At 40.1% G+C, this 19,140-nt stretch overlaps 1 protein-coding gene across 1 annotated transcript in view; it reads right to left on the reverse strand.

Annotated features, from left to right (window-relative positions):
* Window positions 1–19,140, reverse strand: part of STARD3NL (STARD3 N-terminal like) — a 51,336-nt gene that overhangs the window by 12,042 nt on the left and 20,154 nt on the right. The window contains exons 2-4 of the mRNA XM_035020330.1: window positions 9,336–9,603; window positions 4,801–4,878; window positions 2,061–2,138 (exon numbers count right to left, since the gene is read on the reverse strand). Of these exons, the coding sequence (XP_034876221.1) occupies window positions 2,061–2,138; window positions 4,801–4,878; window positions 9,336–9,560 (381 nt within the window). The 5' untranslated portion in view covers window positions 9,561–9,603. The remainder of the gene's footprint in view (window positions 1–2,060; window positions 2,139–4,800; window positions 4,879–9,335; window positions 9,604–19,140) is intronic.

Below are 19,140 nucleotides of genomic sequence, written 5' to 3' on the forward strand. Positions count from 1 at the left end.
AACCTAAGTTTTGTCCCCCACTAGGTGCAACATGCAAAGGCACCCTCCCCACAGAAGGGACCCCTGAAATGCAGAGACGGGGCTCCCCCTAGTGGTCGGGAGCCCAGAGATCATCCTGCAGGACCTTGTCCCTCATCCCCCAACTAGGGTTCCTAGCGACATGACACCTGCCCAGAGTGATGCCAACAGGAGCCTGACTGACAGAATGGGGTCAGGGGACATCGGGTGTGAAGTCTGTAAGTATTAACACAGTTGCAGAGCCAGCATTGGTTAGGAAATCACCACACACACACACACACACACCCTGCAGCCAGTGAGCTTCCTGGAAGAGGAGGCATTTTACATTCTGACACTAACTTTATAGGCTGACACTTAGTACCTTTTTAGGTACTAGGTTAGTCCTCCTTCCAGCTGGCTCCTGCCCCTCTGCAAATGTTTTTAAAAAGAAAAATCAAAAATAATCAAATGGATGTGCTAATCATGATCCATCACTTCATAATTTGGTTAAGATATTGAAGATACTTGTGGCGCCTGGGTGGCTCAGTCGGTTAAGCGTCTGCCTTCGGCTCAGGTCATGATCCCAGGGTCTTGGGATCAAGTCCCTCATGGGGCTCCCTGCTCAGCGGGGAGTCTGCTTCTCCTTCTCCCTCTGCCTGCAGCTCCTCCTGCTTGTGCTCTCTCTCTCCCTGACAAATAAGTAAAATCTTTAAAAAAATTTAAAAAATAGATATTGAAGATACTTTCTAAAAACTCACTGAAAGTCACTCACTCCTCTGAACAAATACTGAGACAGATGGTCTGACAATTAAGTGTACATTAAGGAGACTCTGGAGTAGAACGTCTCAAATGGGACGGCTGTAGAAAACTGGGAACGGACAATCACAGCAATTTGTTACCAGCAAAAATGTATTCAGGAAAGGGAGTCAAGTCTGGCTAATACTGTCAGCCTACATCTGAGACACATTAGCATGTGGCTCAGCTGATGGTCTGATGTCAGTCCTATGATTCTGGGGATGCTCAGAAGAGAAGCCCCAGGCTGATGTGGCTCCCAGTGGACTGTGTCTTAGGAGAGAGTCTGTCCTCAGCTGGGCTAGCCATGCCGGCCCCCACACACACCCCGAGGCCTCACTCCAGAAGCAGGACTGCAGGTATTCCTGAGCAGTTCTCTCCAGCTGGGGGGGCTCAACATTCCCCCCATACACCTGGCTTATTAGAGCTCTCCGAAAGGCAAGTGTTCAGATATCTGCAGAAATGGCAAAAAATTGAGGCAGAAAGGCTTATAATTCTTCTTTCAACCAGTAAATATTTACTGACGGTGAAAAGCATGTGCGAAAGCTCCGAGCCAGATGCAAAGAAACCGAGATGAGCAAAAACACCACCATCCTCGGGGTGCCTGGGTGGCTCAGTTGGTTAAGCATCTGACTCTTGGTTTTGGCTCAGGTCATGATCTTAGGGTTGAGAGATCGAGCCCCGCATCCAGCTCGGAGCTCAGCAGGGAGTCTGCTTCAGGTTCTCTGTCTCTCCCCATCCCCTTGCATGCTCTCTCTCTCTCTCTCTAAAGTAAATAAATCTTTAAAAACACCACTGCCTTCAAGAAGCCTGAAGGCAACAATAAAAAGGAGCATGGGAACTTTTCCCTTTAATATTGGAGGGAGGGGATAAAATAGCAAGAAAGGCAATTATCAAAATAAGCAGAGAGCGAGTCATGAAAAATTACCAAGCAGTTTCAACCAAAGGGGAAATTTTCCAAGTATCTTTGCGACACAGGTGCTGATCTCAACACTCATTTGCAAAGTGAGGTGGAGGGTGCGTTGGTGCTTGGCCAAGCATCACTGTTGGTGCTCTATGTTCCTCATCTGGCTCAGTATCCACTGAGACGCAGCTAGTTACTCATCATCACTGGAAAGCTGCCCCGGCGTGTTGAACCTACTGAAGGTGGAGGAAGGGGACTCAGGAGAAGCTAGCAGAGTTCAACCCAGATGAAAAGCACATTCTCCCCCAGCCCGTCCCTGTCGTGAGTAGCACTGCAGGAGACGAACCACTCACACAAACCTACTCACCGCTATGGCCCACCAATGGCGCAGTCTGCACACAGCATATGCAAGTATTAACACTTTAAACCGAAAAACTGCCAAAAGCTATATTAAAAAAAAAGACAAGGTAAGTTTTAAAAAAGATACAAATATAAAATAATTGAGTTTTATGAAGAACTCACCAAAGCGTCTTTATTATTCTGACTTAACTGAAGACTGGCACTGGGCTGTAGACCTATATTCAGATCCCTGCTTTAGAATCTGTGCAATGCTGCCCAAATAAGGGTTCAAATTCATGTCCCATTACCAACACAAGAATATATAATTACATGTTTTATTTTTCCTTTCTATTTGAGTGCACATATATTTCTGATACCCTTTTAAGACTGGAGAAAATGTTCTGAAAGTTGACTTTTCCACTCCTGGTACAGACGCTCACCTCTGGAAGATACCAGGTTCTTAGTAAAGTCCACCATAAAGCTCTGGGTTGCGGGGGTATTGGGACAGTTCTATCCGAGTAGCTACCAACCGGTTATTTAGGGTGGCTCTGGGACTTTTGTGAAACCTTTATGTGTATTATTATCCCATGTAATCCCTTCCTCAACAATCCCATGCGTTATCAACTGCTATCATTAATCCCATTATGCACATAAGGTGGATAGAAAAATTGCACAAAGTCACACAACTCCTTAGTGAGGACGCCGGGACTTGAACCCCGGTGGCTGGACTCTACTGAACCACTATGTCACAGCTGTCCTTGTAATTCTCACCTAGTAAGAAATACACATAGAATAAGATTTTACCAATTTTCCTTGGAAGACATGCCTTTTGTGGGTAGGGAGAAGTCAGGTGACTCTTGAGCAGTGCCTGAGGGCAGGGTTCTTTCTGCCAAAAGTTCCTCACTAATCAAAACTGCTGAAAGGCCGGAGGCTGACAGCTTTTTTGCGGCCATTGACCGGAGGACCACACTTACGATTCTTTTAAATGTAAATGAAGGTCACAAGTTAGATTTTGTTTTTAATTTGCTGTTTTCATTAAAAATGTGTTTTCCAACAGAATGTGAACTGTTTAGCCTCTCTATTCATTCCAGCTCTGTCCCCGAATTCTGGGTTTGGCAAAAGGGTAAGTCTTCGTCAGCCCTCTATCTCAAAGTCTTCCAGGTCCCAAGGTTTCCTGGAGGCCGTGTCCATTTCCCAGGCCAGACATGCCAGTCTTTCCAGTCTGAACTAATGGGCCCTGCCTATTTGGCCAGTACCACTGACTCCCCAAGCATAAAGGACAGACAACCCTTGGAGATCTGGCTGGTAGATTAGCCTGGTTTCCTGGCTGAGGCTATTTTAAGATAAATTCAGCAAGACAAAGAAGAGAAAAAAGAGAAATCAATCTTGCTATTATATGTCAATAGTTTTGAGAAGAAAAAAATGTCAAGATTTGGGATCTAACGTGCTCTGCCCCCAACTTCAACGACCTGGGGTGGGTCAAGACACTGAACCAAAGAAACTCAATTTCCTTGTTTGGAGAAATGAGGGGATTAAATTATATTAGTGGTTTTCCAAATATTCTGTAGTAACCAAACACTTGTTCAACACAATCTTATTGGAAACATACTGTACAGATAAAAACAGAACTACTTGTGCTGAATGGGGCTTATGACAGGGAACCCTAACCTCTCTATTGCGAGTCCCACCTCCTTCCCCATATACACTTCTGCAGGCCCCTTCGGAAATAAAACAGCAACAAAAAGCCTTTCTAGTGTAGTTCGAAAACCACTAAAAATATAATTAATCAATCATTAAAATTCTCAACCAAAAATAATGGTGATGGTAATGACTGCAGATGGTTCTCTGAGCGTCTAGAATATATTGCTTATTGGGCTAAATGGTTTCCATGCATTACTTCATTTACTTTTCAGAACTAGGATGATCTCATTTTACATACGAAAAAACTGAAGTTTAGACCCACTATATTAAAAGAAACAGTGACAGTGTTGTGAATCAAACCCAGGTTTTTCTGACTTTAAGGGTCCTGCTCTTAAACCACTCTGCATAAAGCTTCTAAAGGTAGTGAAGAAAGTAGGTAAACTGAATTTAGAGGAATTCACTGTGAATATTGCCTACACTGCATTTAACACAATGTTAGGATCTGATTTACTTACACCATCAACTATAAAGAGATACCAGGGAGATGTATCAAGGCCAGTGAGAGTCACAGTGCGTCCTAGAAAGATTTAAGCATTCCTTTGAATGAACTGAAGGCCTCATCAACAGAGAATTGCATCTGTGCAATTCTGCAACTGGCTGATGTTGTCCAGGATTACCAAAAGATCACTTTCCTCAAAAACTCCAATTATAGAAAAATTAAAACACAGTATTTAAAAGTACTCTTGGAAATCTATCTCAAGGCAGAAAAGGAATAGCATTTTCACAGTGTTATTATATAAAAAGGGGAATTTCCCTGTTAGTGATTAGGGTATGTTGCTGGCTTCTATGAAAAGAATAAAGGCTCTCCTCCAAGAAAAGCAGAATGGCTCCTTCTGCTGCCCTTCCTTATCTCTCACTAATCACGTCCTTCCTTCCTGTGACTGGACAGTTCCTTACAAAGAGAGTGAGAGCATACGGACTGGGCCAGAAACTGAGGGAAAAGGAAGGCCAGTGTTCGAGAGAGGGAAAGAGAATGGCATAGAACATGTGATCTATTTGGAGGAAATTTACCTGCTGGTTACAGATTCATCATATCTGAAATGAAATGTAAAACAGGAAATACTTACGAATATATCAAAATAAGAGGAGTAGTAGTCATACTGCACCACCTCCTTCTCTAATGTGTTCTCAATGCCTCCATTCACCTGGGAAGAAGCATGAGAAGTAAAAATGAGGAGAGATTCACACGTGAGAACAATATAAGAAAACATACAAGTCAGGTTTTGTAAGCACTTTTCTGCCTACCTTCTCAGAAGCCTGGAATGTTGAAATAGGAGGAACAAAACACTCCTAACTCTAATAGAAAAATGCTGAAGAGCATTTCCCACTTCAACTCTGAATTCATTCATTTGACAAATACAAATGCATAATGAAAAACAATGCCTTGTTTGTAGTTCCTATTTTGGCAAACTAAAATATTTTAAAAAACGATTCTTTTTCTCTTCTAAGATAAAGTCTTCAATCAAACCAATGTATAATTTTAAGGAAGACCATTCACATTCATCCAGCTCTGCCCTCACTCTCTGACCACCCTCCATGTTTCAGCTCCTGGAAGGCCAACAGCTCCTCTGATCCTAGCAAAGATCAACAACACGAGATACAAGTGTAGATATTCTCTCTGGTTTTTCTTTTTTATTTGCTCCTGGCATTTGAAAATCCTGCACTCTCATCAACTTTCATGAAGATTTTTAATTTGACAGATAATGAAATGAGGGGCAGACCAGACCTATAATCTTATGTGCAGAAGTTACAGTAAGTGATGAAAATCAGACCTAAGACGACAAACTTTCTGTCCTCTCCCAATTCTCCTATCAAGATGACTTTTAAGTGAGCAAGTTCAGAACTCTATGTATCACACTTACAGAAAATATTTAAAAAGAAAAATCAAGTAATGGAATGTGTGTCCGACAGCTCACGCAGCAGCCAAGCAGACACTAGACCAGTCAGGGCCCGTGGATTAGGGAGCATGACGTGCAACAGTAAATTCACCTTTCCAGTTTGGAGTACAGACATTGTTTGTCCTGGCAAACTGATGGAGATGATCTGAAAAAGGACAAAGTGAAGGGCGATGGACCCAAGACCTGGATAAAGCGGGAGAAAATTAATAAGGAACACCTTTGCAAGGCCTGCGAATTGGTCAAACTGGAATTAAAGTTTCCACAAGGAAGGGATCCTCTTGGCTTGGAAGCCTTTACAAGTATTTGTATTTGTTATTCAAATGAAAGTATGCCATAAAACACCACTGGGTACTTTAAAAATCCCTTAAGGAGGTTTAGATTTCTGTGTAATTTGTGCAGATTGCCTATTGACCTGCTTGAATATAGATCTTTACAAGCAAATAGAACAGAAAACTTGGGAGCAAAGAGAAATAATTATTAAAAGCCAACCAACTAATGTAGTCTTACCACTGTGGCTCTCCAGACTAAGGAAACTTAGCACTATCCAAAATATTAAAAGAATGATTATTCCAAATGACCTATAGCAAAGAGGGGTTCTCTACTGCACAGAGACTACCCTCCTGGCTGAGAGAACAGCAATCAACATGCTGATACAGTTCTTCAATAAATAGCCAGTAGAAAAAGGCTTTCCATGGTATCTGCACACTTTAAAAGACCCTGATTTGCAGGGCAGGGGGCGCTCAGTGGCTCAGTCAGTTAAGTAGCTGATTCTTGTTTTCGGCTCAGATCATGATCTCAGGGTTGTGAAGTCAAGCTCCATATTGGGCTCCATACTCAGCACGGAGTCTGCTTGGGATACTCTCTCCCTCTCACTCTGGTTCTCCCCCGGCTCGTGTGCTCTCTCTCTTTCTCTAATAAATAAATAAAATCTTTAAAAAAATAAAATGAGACCCTGGTTTTGTGTTGCCTAAATTTAAATAGAGAAATTTAAAATCTACATCTGTAGCTTCAACTTGTACTCTAAATTCCCATTTCAAAATCTTTGTCTCAAGATGTCCCCCACAGACTCATCTTTAGTTTCACATGGAACCTCCTCTTACTGTTCTGACAGAGCTGGTCCTGTTCTTCTACGTTCCATCATTAGAAACCTTAAGATTCATTTCTGGATACCAGGGATGATAAAATCAGCCTATCAATAAGTCTGTCAGCATACTTATTTTTGAGTATGTCTCTCAGATCAGCTTTTTCCTTTCTACTCCCACCACCCTACACGGGATTCCTTTCATAGCTTCAGAGCCAATCTGTCCCTAATGATTTACAGAGATAGACCACAAAAGTAAAGGGATGGCGTGCAGTGAAAAACCCACGTCAGGACTGACAATCTAAAACAAACAGAACTAGAAATTGAACATTAAAAAAGATTTAAAAATAAAACCTTGCTAAAAAAAGTCAAGATGTGCTATCCTAAAGATCATATATTCTTGTATGACCTTTTTATTTTACAACTGGGGCAACTGACAGTCCGTGGAAAAGTGAGTCTTAAAACACATTTCTTAATTTGAAAAGACATATGCACCCCTGTGTTTACTGCAGCATTGTACAATAGCCAAGATATGGAAGCAGCTCAAGTGTCCATCAGCAGATGAATGGATAAAGATGTGGTGTACAAACACACACACACACACACACACACACAATGGAGTATTAGCCATAAAAAAAGAATGCGATCCTGCCATTTGCAACAATGTGGATGGACCCAGAGGGGATAATGCCAAGTGAAATAAGTCAGTCAGAGAAAGACAAATACTAAGTGATCTCACTCACATGTGGAATTTAAGAAACAAGACAAATGAACAAAGAAAAAAGAAACAAACAAAAAACAGACTCTTAAATACAGAGAACAAACTAATGGTTGCCAGAGGGGAGGTTGGGTGGGGTGATAGGTGAAACAGATAGAGGGGATTAAGAATTACAAACTTCCAGTTACAAAATATATGTCACAGAGATGAAAAGTACAGCATAGGAAATACAGTCAGTGAGATAGTAGTAAGGTTGCTTGGTGACAGACTACACTGATTGTGAGCACTGAGTAATGTACAGGAATGCTGACTCATTATGTTATACACCTGAAACTAAGGTTAACACTGTATATGTTCATTATACTTTAATAAAAAATTAAACAAAAATACATTTAATTGCTAGGTCTGCTGATTTTTCATTTATAACATGTTGCACACAGATGAAAACTGATCCCCTCTGATGAACACCGATCCTCTCTGATGCACAAATATAGCGTGCAGTCCACTTCACTTCCATTTCAATGTCGTTGAAGCAATAAGAAAGGAGGGAAGTAAAAGTGTGACCCATGAACCCCACCGCAGCTCCACCCCCATGACTTCCCTCACTTAAAAGCAGGGAGTGATATTAGTGGTACATCAATAAATGCTTTGATTTTCCACTGTCACTAAGCTGCTATGCTTTCCTGTTAAAAGATGTATTAGTTTGGGCGCCTGGGTGGCTCAGTTGGTTGAGCGACTGCTTCAGCTCAGGTCATGATCCTGGAGTCCCAGGACTGAGTCCCGCATCGGGCTCCCTGCTCAGCAGGGAGTCTGCTTCTCCCTCGGACCCTCCCCCGTCTCATGCCCTCTCTCTCAAATAAATAAATATTAAAAAAAAAAAAAAAAGATTGGTTTTGAAAACAGTTTTTAGTTTTGAAAACATGTTACTCCTTTGAAATATATACTAATTTAAATACTGTCTTTAATGTATATATGCGGAACAAATAATAAAAAGAGATACTCTAAATTACTGTCTCCTATCACTGGGCTTGTTTGGTTTTAAACAATTGTTGCCTGTGAGGAAAGCATTCTGGAAGAGTTACCTATTTGCTTGTAAGGAATGTAAATAGAGCCAACCACGGCTTTGGGGGGAAACAGACATATTGGGTTAAATAAAATATATTATTAAAATGTATTATTTTAATACCTGTTTATTTTTACCTTTATTAATGTAGCAACTAGCGAACTTAATCATCTACGAGGCTTGCATTATATTTCCATTGGACAGTACTGGCCTAGACAATTATTTGGCAATATAACCGCAAAGACCTGATAAGATGGGGATGAACCTCCAAATGGTTCTAGAACATTTTTTTCAATAAAATATGAAAAATCTCTTTGTGGAAAAGTAAAGAATAAATGTATGAAAAATCTTAAACATGGAGGTTAGAAAAGTAGATGTAACGTCTAAAACATATTCCAGAGGCATGCTACATTTTCTGGAACAAGAAAAGGGCCAGGAAATAAATACTTTTGCCTTTGTGGGCCAATACTCAACTCAATTACTCAGCACAAAAGCCAGCCATAAACAATAGGTAAACAGATGGGCAGGGCTGTGTTCCAATAAAGCTTTATAAAAACAGGCCAGCTGAATTTGGCCCCCAGGCTGTAGTTTGCTAACTCCTGGTATAGAGCAAAACACCACGAATTCAAATTTCAAAGTGAGTTTTAAATGAACTAGCTTTGCTTTAAAACATGACAGTACAGAACAAGAAAAGTCAAAATCAGGTGGAAAAGAGAAATATTATCCCCTCTGGAAAAAAGACGGAATTCACTAAATGAGACGGAAATGATGAGAAAAATAAGAAAATTGTTTCTCGTCTGTGGAAACAATTCTTATATAAAGTCATGGGCAAAATCACTTACATTTAACTCTATTATCCAGAGTAATGTTACAAATAAGAGGTCAAAGGTGACAAACAAACAGAAAGTCCTCCTGACATCAGATATGCCTTTCTTCTCCCTTCCTTCGTAAGACTCGATCCTGGCCATGAGGTGTGTGGGGTTGATGGAATGAACGTCGCGCAAAGAAGCGTGAGGGCTCTGACTCCCTGTGAGAGCGCTCTCCATGTCTTCTTGCAGGGGGTTCATCCTGGAGGAGGGGTAAAGGAGCCTTTCTCCAACTTCACCATCCCTAGAGAGAAGAGAGCTTTGTGTTAAATCAGAGCTCACCTAAGGCCATCATGCTACCCCCACCACGGGGCAACTGTTTCTCTGACAACAGTGTCTTAACTGAAGACATTTCTTCTGATGAAGACATAAACAGAAAGCGAAGAGAAGCAATCCTTGATGTTATCAATCAATATTACAAAAGAGCTGTTACAGAAATGAATGAAATAAAGAAGAATGCAAATTTACGGAATTAAAGAGAGAAGACAGGATGCTAACCACATCAAGAAAGGTCTCACTGATAACCTGGAGATGGCCGGTTCCTTTGCTGGGCAGGGGGGAAAACCGCTCCAACTCTGCGTTGTTACTCCTGAATGCGGAAACCATTTCCTGAAAGTTCCCCAGAGGGCATGTAACCAGAATGTGTAAACGAAACAGGAAAAACGTGTTTCCTAAAGAGGAATTGCTTTCCACCAAAAGTATCTGATAAACTGATTTTAGCATTTCCCCATCACTTCATAATGAATAAGCATGTTTCCAGGTCTCTTCTTGGGAAAAAAGTCCACCCCCCCCCCTCAAAAATTCAGCATTATGCAAACACCTCTGTGCTAACTACACAAGTTACAGCTCTATCTAGAGATCCAGGAGCTCCTCTCCCCAAGACCAAGACGTGCTTCTACAGTACAAGTAAAAGATTAGTAATCTAAGTGGTCTGATCTCACGGATGACCATGAGAAACAGTATGGTGGGCGGTATTACTGTTTGCCAAATATTCCTGTTTCCCTCCTATAGCATTTCTCCCCATGGGAGATTCTATACCCCTGGCTCTACTGACTTCATGTGCCTTTTTTGGCCAATGGAACGCAAGCAGAAGCTTGGGCGCCACTTTCATCCAGATCTAGGAACCATGCACTGGTTCTCCTTGCTTTTGCCACAGCGACTGGCAATGGCCAGATAAAGAGCATTTTCAAGGTGGGTAAAACAGAATTTGGAAACAGACTGCTGAGGTTTCCCTAAAGCACTGTGGTCCTGCTTGGTCCTGTCACAGTCCAGAACTGTCTCCTTAATAGAACTTCTCTCCCTTCCCACATTCAGGAACAAAAGTCCTTCCCACATTTTCATACAATGTGGTGATAAAATGACATAACATTTTGGAAAGCAATTTGGTTACATGAACTAAGATGCTTTAAAATATTCATACTTCTTGGGCTAGTAACCCTACTTTGCAAATCTAAAGAAAAAAAACTGCAGAACTTCAGGACAAAAACTGATCTATGTCATCACAGGTTGGCTTAGTGATTACCTCTGAGCAAGAGGGAGGGAAGAGTGACTAGAGCTCACAAGTTTGGTCAAATTCCATTTCTTGCCTGCGTAGTGCTAGCATGGCTGTACTCATGACTTAGTGATAATTTACTGACACAGGTAGTAGTTTCAGTGGTGTCTTCATTTGCGAAGATTCAAAATGCTGTACACTTATGTACATGTACACATACAGGTATTGTGTATGTGTCTCTGTGAAGTAGACTTTATCATTATATGTCTATAATGGTTCCAACTAGAAAACAATCTAAGTATCTAACAAAAAGGGATTAGATAAATCATAGTACAGCCACAGTAGTCATTAAAATACTTAGAAAGTATAACTTAGAAAATTGCTTGTTATAATAGTAACTAAAATCTGAATATTAAACGGAACACACACATACAGAGTATGTTCACAACTTTGTAAAAATAAAACCAAATTTTTAGAGGAATGTACCTATGAAACATGGCAAATGTTATACTGATTATCTCTGCCTGATATTATATGCCCTCCCACATTTACCTTTTCCATATTTTCAGACTTCCTATTTTGCACATACAGTATTTACAACAGGAAGGATTAAATTCAAAAGTAAAATTGTTTTATTCCTGGACAGATGCCTCAGGACTTTATGAGGCTCTTCCCTCCCTTCTCAACACATCTAGGTGACAGTAGATAACCTCATCTTGGACATTTTGAAAAGTTCAATAGGAGTCCACTTCAGTGCTTTGTAAAATAAAATATAGATTTCCAAAACTTGAAGCATTTCTACACAATTTCTTTCTCAATGAGATCATTACCATCCTAGGGGAAGGAATACCAATGGCATATTCCCCAGTACAGCTGCTCTTAAAACAAAGCTTGCAAAACACGAAATTTATCTTCCAGGCTTCTAAGAGTTAATTCTGGACAGTAAGTAAAAAGGAATGTAACTGTGTTTTCTGTGATGAAACACATATTTCAAAGTTCAAAAAGATACTGGAATTGCTCTCTAAATTTGAACCTGGATAAATATAGACGTATTTATATAACCATGCATTCTACAGTAAGAAAAAGCAATCCAGGTAGTTTTTAAGCCAATCTAATATTCTATTAGCAAGTATATTTAAAAATTAATTTAAATGCTGAAGTCTACTAAACTGTATAGACCATCCAACAAATTCTTAACTGAAACTCAGGGCTGTTTTTAGGAAGAAAATCGCTTCCGAGGTAATTAGATCATTTTCTCAGTCTCATCCATTCCTCCCTTCCTGAGCCCACTCCTCATGAATAAAAAATGGTAACAAAGCAAAACACCAACCCTAGAAATCTGGGGCTATTTCAAACTAAAACATGACATCATACAATGGTATACAACTGCCTTGAGAAATGAAAATCATTACACTGTTTTTTCAGATGCATGCACAGAACTGCTAACTAGCTAGAATTTATAGATACTTGCATACTTTCAACAATAGTTACCCAAAGCACAGACTGTTGTGAGCAGACTCCTAGCAGACTGATCCCTCCCTAGGACAGAGGGAACTTTTAAAAGGGAGAGAGAGCTTCCTTTTAATGTATAAAAGAGAAGGAAACTACATAAAGCCCCTTTATCCATTTATTCGCCTGTCTCTCTGGCAAGTCAGTGTGCTCTGTGAAGGCCTTGAATTTGATTTGCACACTCCTGCGTCCCAGGGACCACCACAATATATGGCACACAGCAGGAACAAAACAACTGGTTGACTAATTTAATTCTACCATCTATCACAGAGACCAGCAGAGTTGGCTTTCAAAATTCTCTGAATTGAAGAGACTACAACTACTTTTTTCTAAGGAAGAGCCTGGATATTCTTCCAGATGTAATTTTGGAAGTATTAAATATTCAGTTCTTGGTACTGAGAACCTCTCTGGGGTTGGCTTAAGGAAGACTAAGCCTCTCTAAAGATTGTGTTAAGCATTGATTAGCTGTATGCACAGGAGCCTAAATCTACAATTCAAGATTTATTCCAACCATGCGGAAAGTATGGGGGATGAGGAGTGGGGCAGAGAATTATTAAGAAAAAAAGAAAAACATCTCCTTATCTTTTTCTGGGATTTGTGTGAGGAAATGAGAATCTCCTTTTGTTGTTTCAGTTTTTGAAAATGAGATTCATGTCTTCCTCTCTAGATGAATAACTATCTTCCTCTGTACTCTAATATTAGCCAGGTATTTCTATAATTATGCTGTATTAACAACTGCCCCAAATTCAGTGGCTTAACACAATCTACATTTATCCTCATGCTCACGGGTCTTACAGGTTGCCTGAAGTTCAGCTGCTCTAGTTGGGGCTCAGCTAGGCAACTCTGCTCCTGGGGGCAGCAGAACTTGGCTTCAAACTGTGTGTTAGATCTAGGTCTGACCTTTGTCTTCCTCCTTGGACCAGGACTATCTGGGTCATGTTCTTTTCACGGCAAGTGGCAAGAGCACAGGAGACAAGCTAGATCATGTTAATACATTTAAAATCTCTGTATACATGATGTCTGTCCTATTCTGTCAGCCAAAGTATATCTCAAGGCATGCCCAAGGCAGCAGAGCTCGCATGTACACTCCACTCAAAGAGGAGGAGAACGTAAGTGCGTATTTGCTGATTAATTTACCAATCTAGCATAGCTATCAATCTTCTAAACCTGGGGTTGACAAACTATAGCCTGGAGGCCAAATATGGCCTGCTGCCTGTTTTTGAGTATCAGGTTTTATCAGAACACCACCAAAACCATTCTTCTGGTCTATGGATCCTTTCACACTAAGACGGCCATACTTTACTATAGGCATTTTTCTAGAAACAGAGATTACTGCTTTCATTAGCTTCACAAAGGAGACCCAAGTGAGATTTAGAGTTGTTTAGATTAGCAAAAATAGGCTAATGATGAATAATTCCACTGGTTGTTCTGGTGACACCACAGGTTAGGGATACACCGTATGTTGGCTTCCCTGGGGCCACTTCAGCAGTGCTTACAGCATCAATATGCTGCTCTTTGACTTAATTCTCTTTCCTTAATTCCACACTACCAGAATTGGAGAAGAATTCTGTCCTATCTATGTTGACAGCTTCTTAAATGATATCCTTCCCATGTGGAAAAAAAAACAAAACAAAAAGAACTAAGATCCTTTCTGCTTCCAAGAGGGCTGGCTTACATCTTTGGGATTCTTCTATGGCACTCATCTCCAGGCTGGGTGCAAAGCTGAGCCAGAACTTCAACTCCATCTGCTTCAGCACAGAATTGATACTATCCAGATGGTAAAGAGCAGCTGCTCTGAGCACTGGCTACCATTGCTAGTGTCATACAGAGTCCCACAGTTTCTTGTACCTTCCTCCGAGGAGTAGAGAGAGGCTCTGGACACCCACTGGTGGCATAAACCACTTCTTTCAACCCAACCACCCAGCCTCCTTCTTGGTACTACTTCTGGCGACAGCCAGGACACTGTATGTTCTCCTCGAACACAGCGTCAGGATAACAGACACTAAAACCATTTAATTCAGAAAGACTTTAGTCATCACCTTAACCAAAGGCCTAGGGAGCAGAGTTGGCTTATAGACATGTTTTGCTTGGTCTTGCACAGTATTGCTCAACATTTTGAATTAATTGCTAACATTTGCATGTAAAAATCCAGACTTCCAGGGGCACCTGGGTGGCTCAGTTGTTAAGCATCTGCCTTCGGCTCAGGTCGTGATCCCAGGGTCCTGGGATCGAGCCCCACATCGGGCTCCCTGCTCCACAGGAAGCCTGCTTCTCCCTCTCCTACTCCCCCTGCTTGTGTTTGCTCTCTCGCTCTGTCTCTCTCTGTCAAATAAACAAACAAAATCTTAAAAAAAAAAAAAAAAAAAAAATCCAGACTTCCAGCTTCTCTTGAAAAGTTAAAAATATAATCACTAGGCCTGCATTTCCTTACCATAACAATAAAGCCAAGAAGATGCTGACCTCTTTAGAGGTGGTATGATGCACTTTCCACTTGGCCTCAGTTTTTCCTGGAGGCATGTTGAGTTTGCCACTCTGATCTATTTCCACTCCCTTGTTTTAAAGGCAAAGAGTTGCATTAACACCTGAAGACTGTCTCATCATATTGCTTCAAAGGTTTCTTCATCTTTGTTATCAAAGTTATTCTTGCCTATAAAATAAATGCATGCTAGAAGATAAAAAAAAAAAAAAGAGGAAAGACTCTGAGGCCTATGTGGATTATAGGGACGTGCCCATCTAAGAGATGTTTTAAGATCTATTTTAGGATTAAAACTCAGGTCTTCTACTTCTTCCCTCTCCGTCACTTAGCCTCCTCCCAGGTTACTAGAAGGAAACAGGAGGGACATCAGCAGGTGTTTAAATGGACCTGGGGATGCAGGCATTGAATCGGAGAGTCCTAAAGACACGGGCTGCCTCAGCTGTGCCCACTCTATCCTAGGACTGGGTTTCTTTGGGAGCAGGGGGCAACCCGAGCTGGCTATCCTCTAGCAAGGCCCACATAGGAAAAGACCTAGTTAATGATGGGTAGAAGTCCTGTCTAGAGCCTAAGGGTTCCAAGACGAAACAGCCAGAACTGGGGAATGGGAATATGGAGGAAATAACCTGACATTTACAAACACACCTTGCCAGTAAGAGAAAGAGGCATGGTGACTAAGAAACATAGAGCCTTTAAAAAATAAATATACACAGAGAGGATGTGGGAAGGAAGCTACAGCTAATTTGAAGTATCAAAAAACATAGTAAAACAACCTTCATATTTTAAGGATATTAGTATGAGATGAGCAAAGTTTTGCCACACCTAAGAAGAGCCGAATATCCCACATGTCAAGTTCAATCAATTATTAGCCTTTCATAAAATAAAAATTTCTACTTAATGTCTGCTTAAATGAAGCTGCTTATATTTTTTAAAACCTCCAAAGTTGTTTGTAGATTTTTTTTTTTTTTAAGATTTTTTTATTTATTTGACAGTGAGAGAGACAGCCAGAGAGGGAACACAAGCAGGGGGAGCGGGAGAGGGAGAAGCAGGCTTCCTGCAGAGCAGGGAGCCTGATGCGGGGCTTGATCCCAGGATCCTGGGATCACGACCAGAGCCGAAGGCAGAAGCTTAATGACTGAGCCACCCAGGTGCCCCAGGATAAGATGTTCTAAACAAAGAAAAAAGTACGATTCATTGTCCTGTACTTCTTCATGTTGTTGATTCTACCCTGGAAAGTAAAGGCCCGGTAGAACTCTGATGAAAGTGGCTGTAGAAAGACTAGCAGGGGACAAAGTTAAAGAGTTGATGCCTTTGTGCAACACTTCAGCTTCCTGAGCTAGAGAACCAGCATTACAAAGCACTACAGGAAGTTTAATAAAACCATGATCAAACCAACTTTTTTTGGCAAATTGCCCACTACAACTATGTTCACATTTCAAAACAGTCTTGGCTTACTTAATGCCATATATACTCCAAACTAAATACAATGTCTAAAAAATATTTCTAAAATCTAGGCTATTGGATTTTATTTTATTATCTTTTATTTTGTTTCAGGATTTTACTTAAACTCTAGTTAGTTAACATACAGTGTAATATTGGTTTCAGTGATTCATCACTTACATACAACACTCAGTGTTCATCACAACAAATGCCCTCCTTAATGCCCATCATCCATCTAGCCCATCCCCCAGCCACCTCCCCTCCAGCAGCCCTCAGTTTGTTCTGTATAGCCATCAAAAAGAATGCAATCTGGCCATTTGCAACACATGGATGGAGCTAGAGAGTATTATGCTGAGCGAAATAAGTCAGTCAGAGAAAGACAAATACCATTATGATCTCACGCATATGTGGAATTTAAGAAACAAAACAGATGGAAATTGGATTGAATTTCAAAATACCTACCTATCACATTCAAATTAGCAGTTGAAACAACAGAAAATCACTGGATAGAGAGAAACAACAGGAGATTACCGGATAGAGAAACCTGAGGCCAAAAATCAGTTATTGTAAATAAGTGAAAAATTGTATAAAACATTTAAATAACATCCTATTGTTCAGTACAAATAAAAAAATAAAAAAACCTCTCCTCAGTCAAGGAGTCAAATTTTGCCAGCAGATCCCTATTAATTTGACCACTGAGTGAAATATTTAAAAAAGAAAAAGAAGAAAACAATGCATGCGCATGTATGAAAGTCTGCAAGGCTTTTTACAGATCTGCCCATATCATCAGGGCTACAATGGGGAAGCAGAGGGAAGAACTGTGAAATAAAGTAATACTGCTCTCTAAGAGTTCAACTATAAATTCAACACATAATGAATTAGAGTACGGTGTCCCTAAAGAAGCAAAGTGGTTCGCAGGCCAAGATAGGAGAATATTGACAGGACATGTGTTCAGCTCTCAAGAGCAGAAGAGGAAATGTGCCCACCAGAAAGGGGATGGGCCAACCCAGAAAGTGCAGGAACAGGAGTGTCACAGCAAATGGAAGCTGTGTCTAGCCCGGCATCTTCAAGTGGGACTACCTTGCCTGTTGGATTCTAAGCATCTCCAGTCCACGGGCCTATGATTATATAATGGCGCAAGGGTATCATCAGTTCCTTTTGTCACTGAACAATTTAATAATTCCCTGCATGCCTCCCACCACCTTTTTAAAATTCTGTTTCTTATTAAAATGTCAGTGTAGGTAGAGAAACAAGAGATGATCAGCTCGAGATAAACATTCAGTCTACATAGCGGTTGCCGTGTTCACTGCAGATTTTGAGATGAGTTGACCCACGGGAGGCAGAGCCACTCTCCACGGGGCTCTGGAAACAGATGGTGACAAATCAGGTTTCTTGGTCAACAAGAAAGAGGGCTGGACTGTAACACTAACAAAGTCAGTGTGACGCCACTGAGAAACTTTTGGGGAAGTGGATGTGGATGTCTCCTGATGACCCGCAAAAGCATTGCTCTTTGAGGACTCCTAGAGATACCATTCAGATACCACCTTACTGATAGTCATCTTTAAATATTAGCGTATTTTGTGTATCATAGGCAAGTGGTGACATTCCAAAAACAAAAGAGAATTACAGAAAGTTGTACTTCACTTCACTTCAGTATTCTTCCAATATCTCTTTATAAACTCACATGATGAACAACAGTGGTGAGAGTGGACATCCCTGTCATGTTCCTGACCCCAGGGGAAAAGTTCTCAGATTTTCCCCCATTGAGGATGATATTTGTTGTGGGTCTTTGGTATATGGCTTTCATGATGTTGAGGTATGTTCCCTTTATCCCTACATGGTGGAGGGTTTTTATCAAGAAAGGATGATGTATTTTGTCAATTGCTTTTTCTGCATCTATTGAGAGGATCATATGGTTCTTTTCCTTCCTTTTATTAATGTGGTGTATCACACTGATTTGCAGACTTACATACAATTATCAATAATTTTCTGTAAGTAACATCAAAAACTAATGATGTATGGTGACTAACATAACATAATAAAATAAAAGAAAAAAAAGAAAAAATAATTTTCTGTAAGTAAATTATTAAGAGGACCACAGTTATCAGGCTCAAAACAGAGCTAGAATAACTGAACTTGACTCTGTAATGGTAATACAGTACATTTGCTTTTTTTAAAATCTGACTTACAAGTATTTGAGTATGATAACTAATTCAAAACCCCTAAAAAGTAGGGGAAGTTCAGCTAAAGGTTCTTAATAAGTACATAGATTCTGACACATATCCTCTCAACTAAGCAAGAATAGCTAATATTTGGATTTCTAAAAGTTGAGAAGTATAATACATTTGAAATCAGGTTTAAGATTTACCACTCAGTACCAATAACATATGCCTTACCAGAAAGAACAGAGGAAAAGATCCATCTTAAAAATGAAGAAAATGTAAAAGCTAAGAAAATGATAGATTATAATCAAAATGGAAGCGTTGACAGTTTACTTTTTAAAAAAACCTATTTGGCATTTTAAAGACATACATATGGATGCAGATTATTTGAATACATAATTTTTTAGAGATGGATAATTATATTTTTAGCCTCTCAATCACAGATGATATGCTATTTTGAGGATACGATATGTTACACTTACAAAATTTACCATAAAACTATACTACTAAATAAAATCTAATTCAATAAATCTTGCAATTAGGGACTGTACATAGAAAAAACAATGCAAAATAGACACTCATAGCAGTATTTTCTAAAATACTGAGATAAATATATTTCAAAATTTTTAAATAATATTTAAAAAATGACAGTAAGACCTTAGGAAAATGTTGAGAGAGATGTTTATAAAAGAATTCTGAAGGGGC

Source organism: Mirounga leonina, unplaced genomic scaffold (assembly GCF_011800145.1).
Source record: "Mirounga leonina isolate KUSES-001 unplaced genomic scaffold, KU_Mleo_1.0 Mir_174, whole genome shotgun sequence".
Lineage (NCBI taxonomy): Eukaryota > Metazoa > Chordata > Mammalia > Carnivora > Phocidae > Mirounga > Mirounga leonina.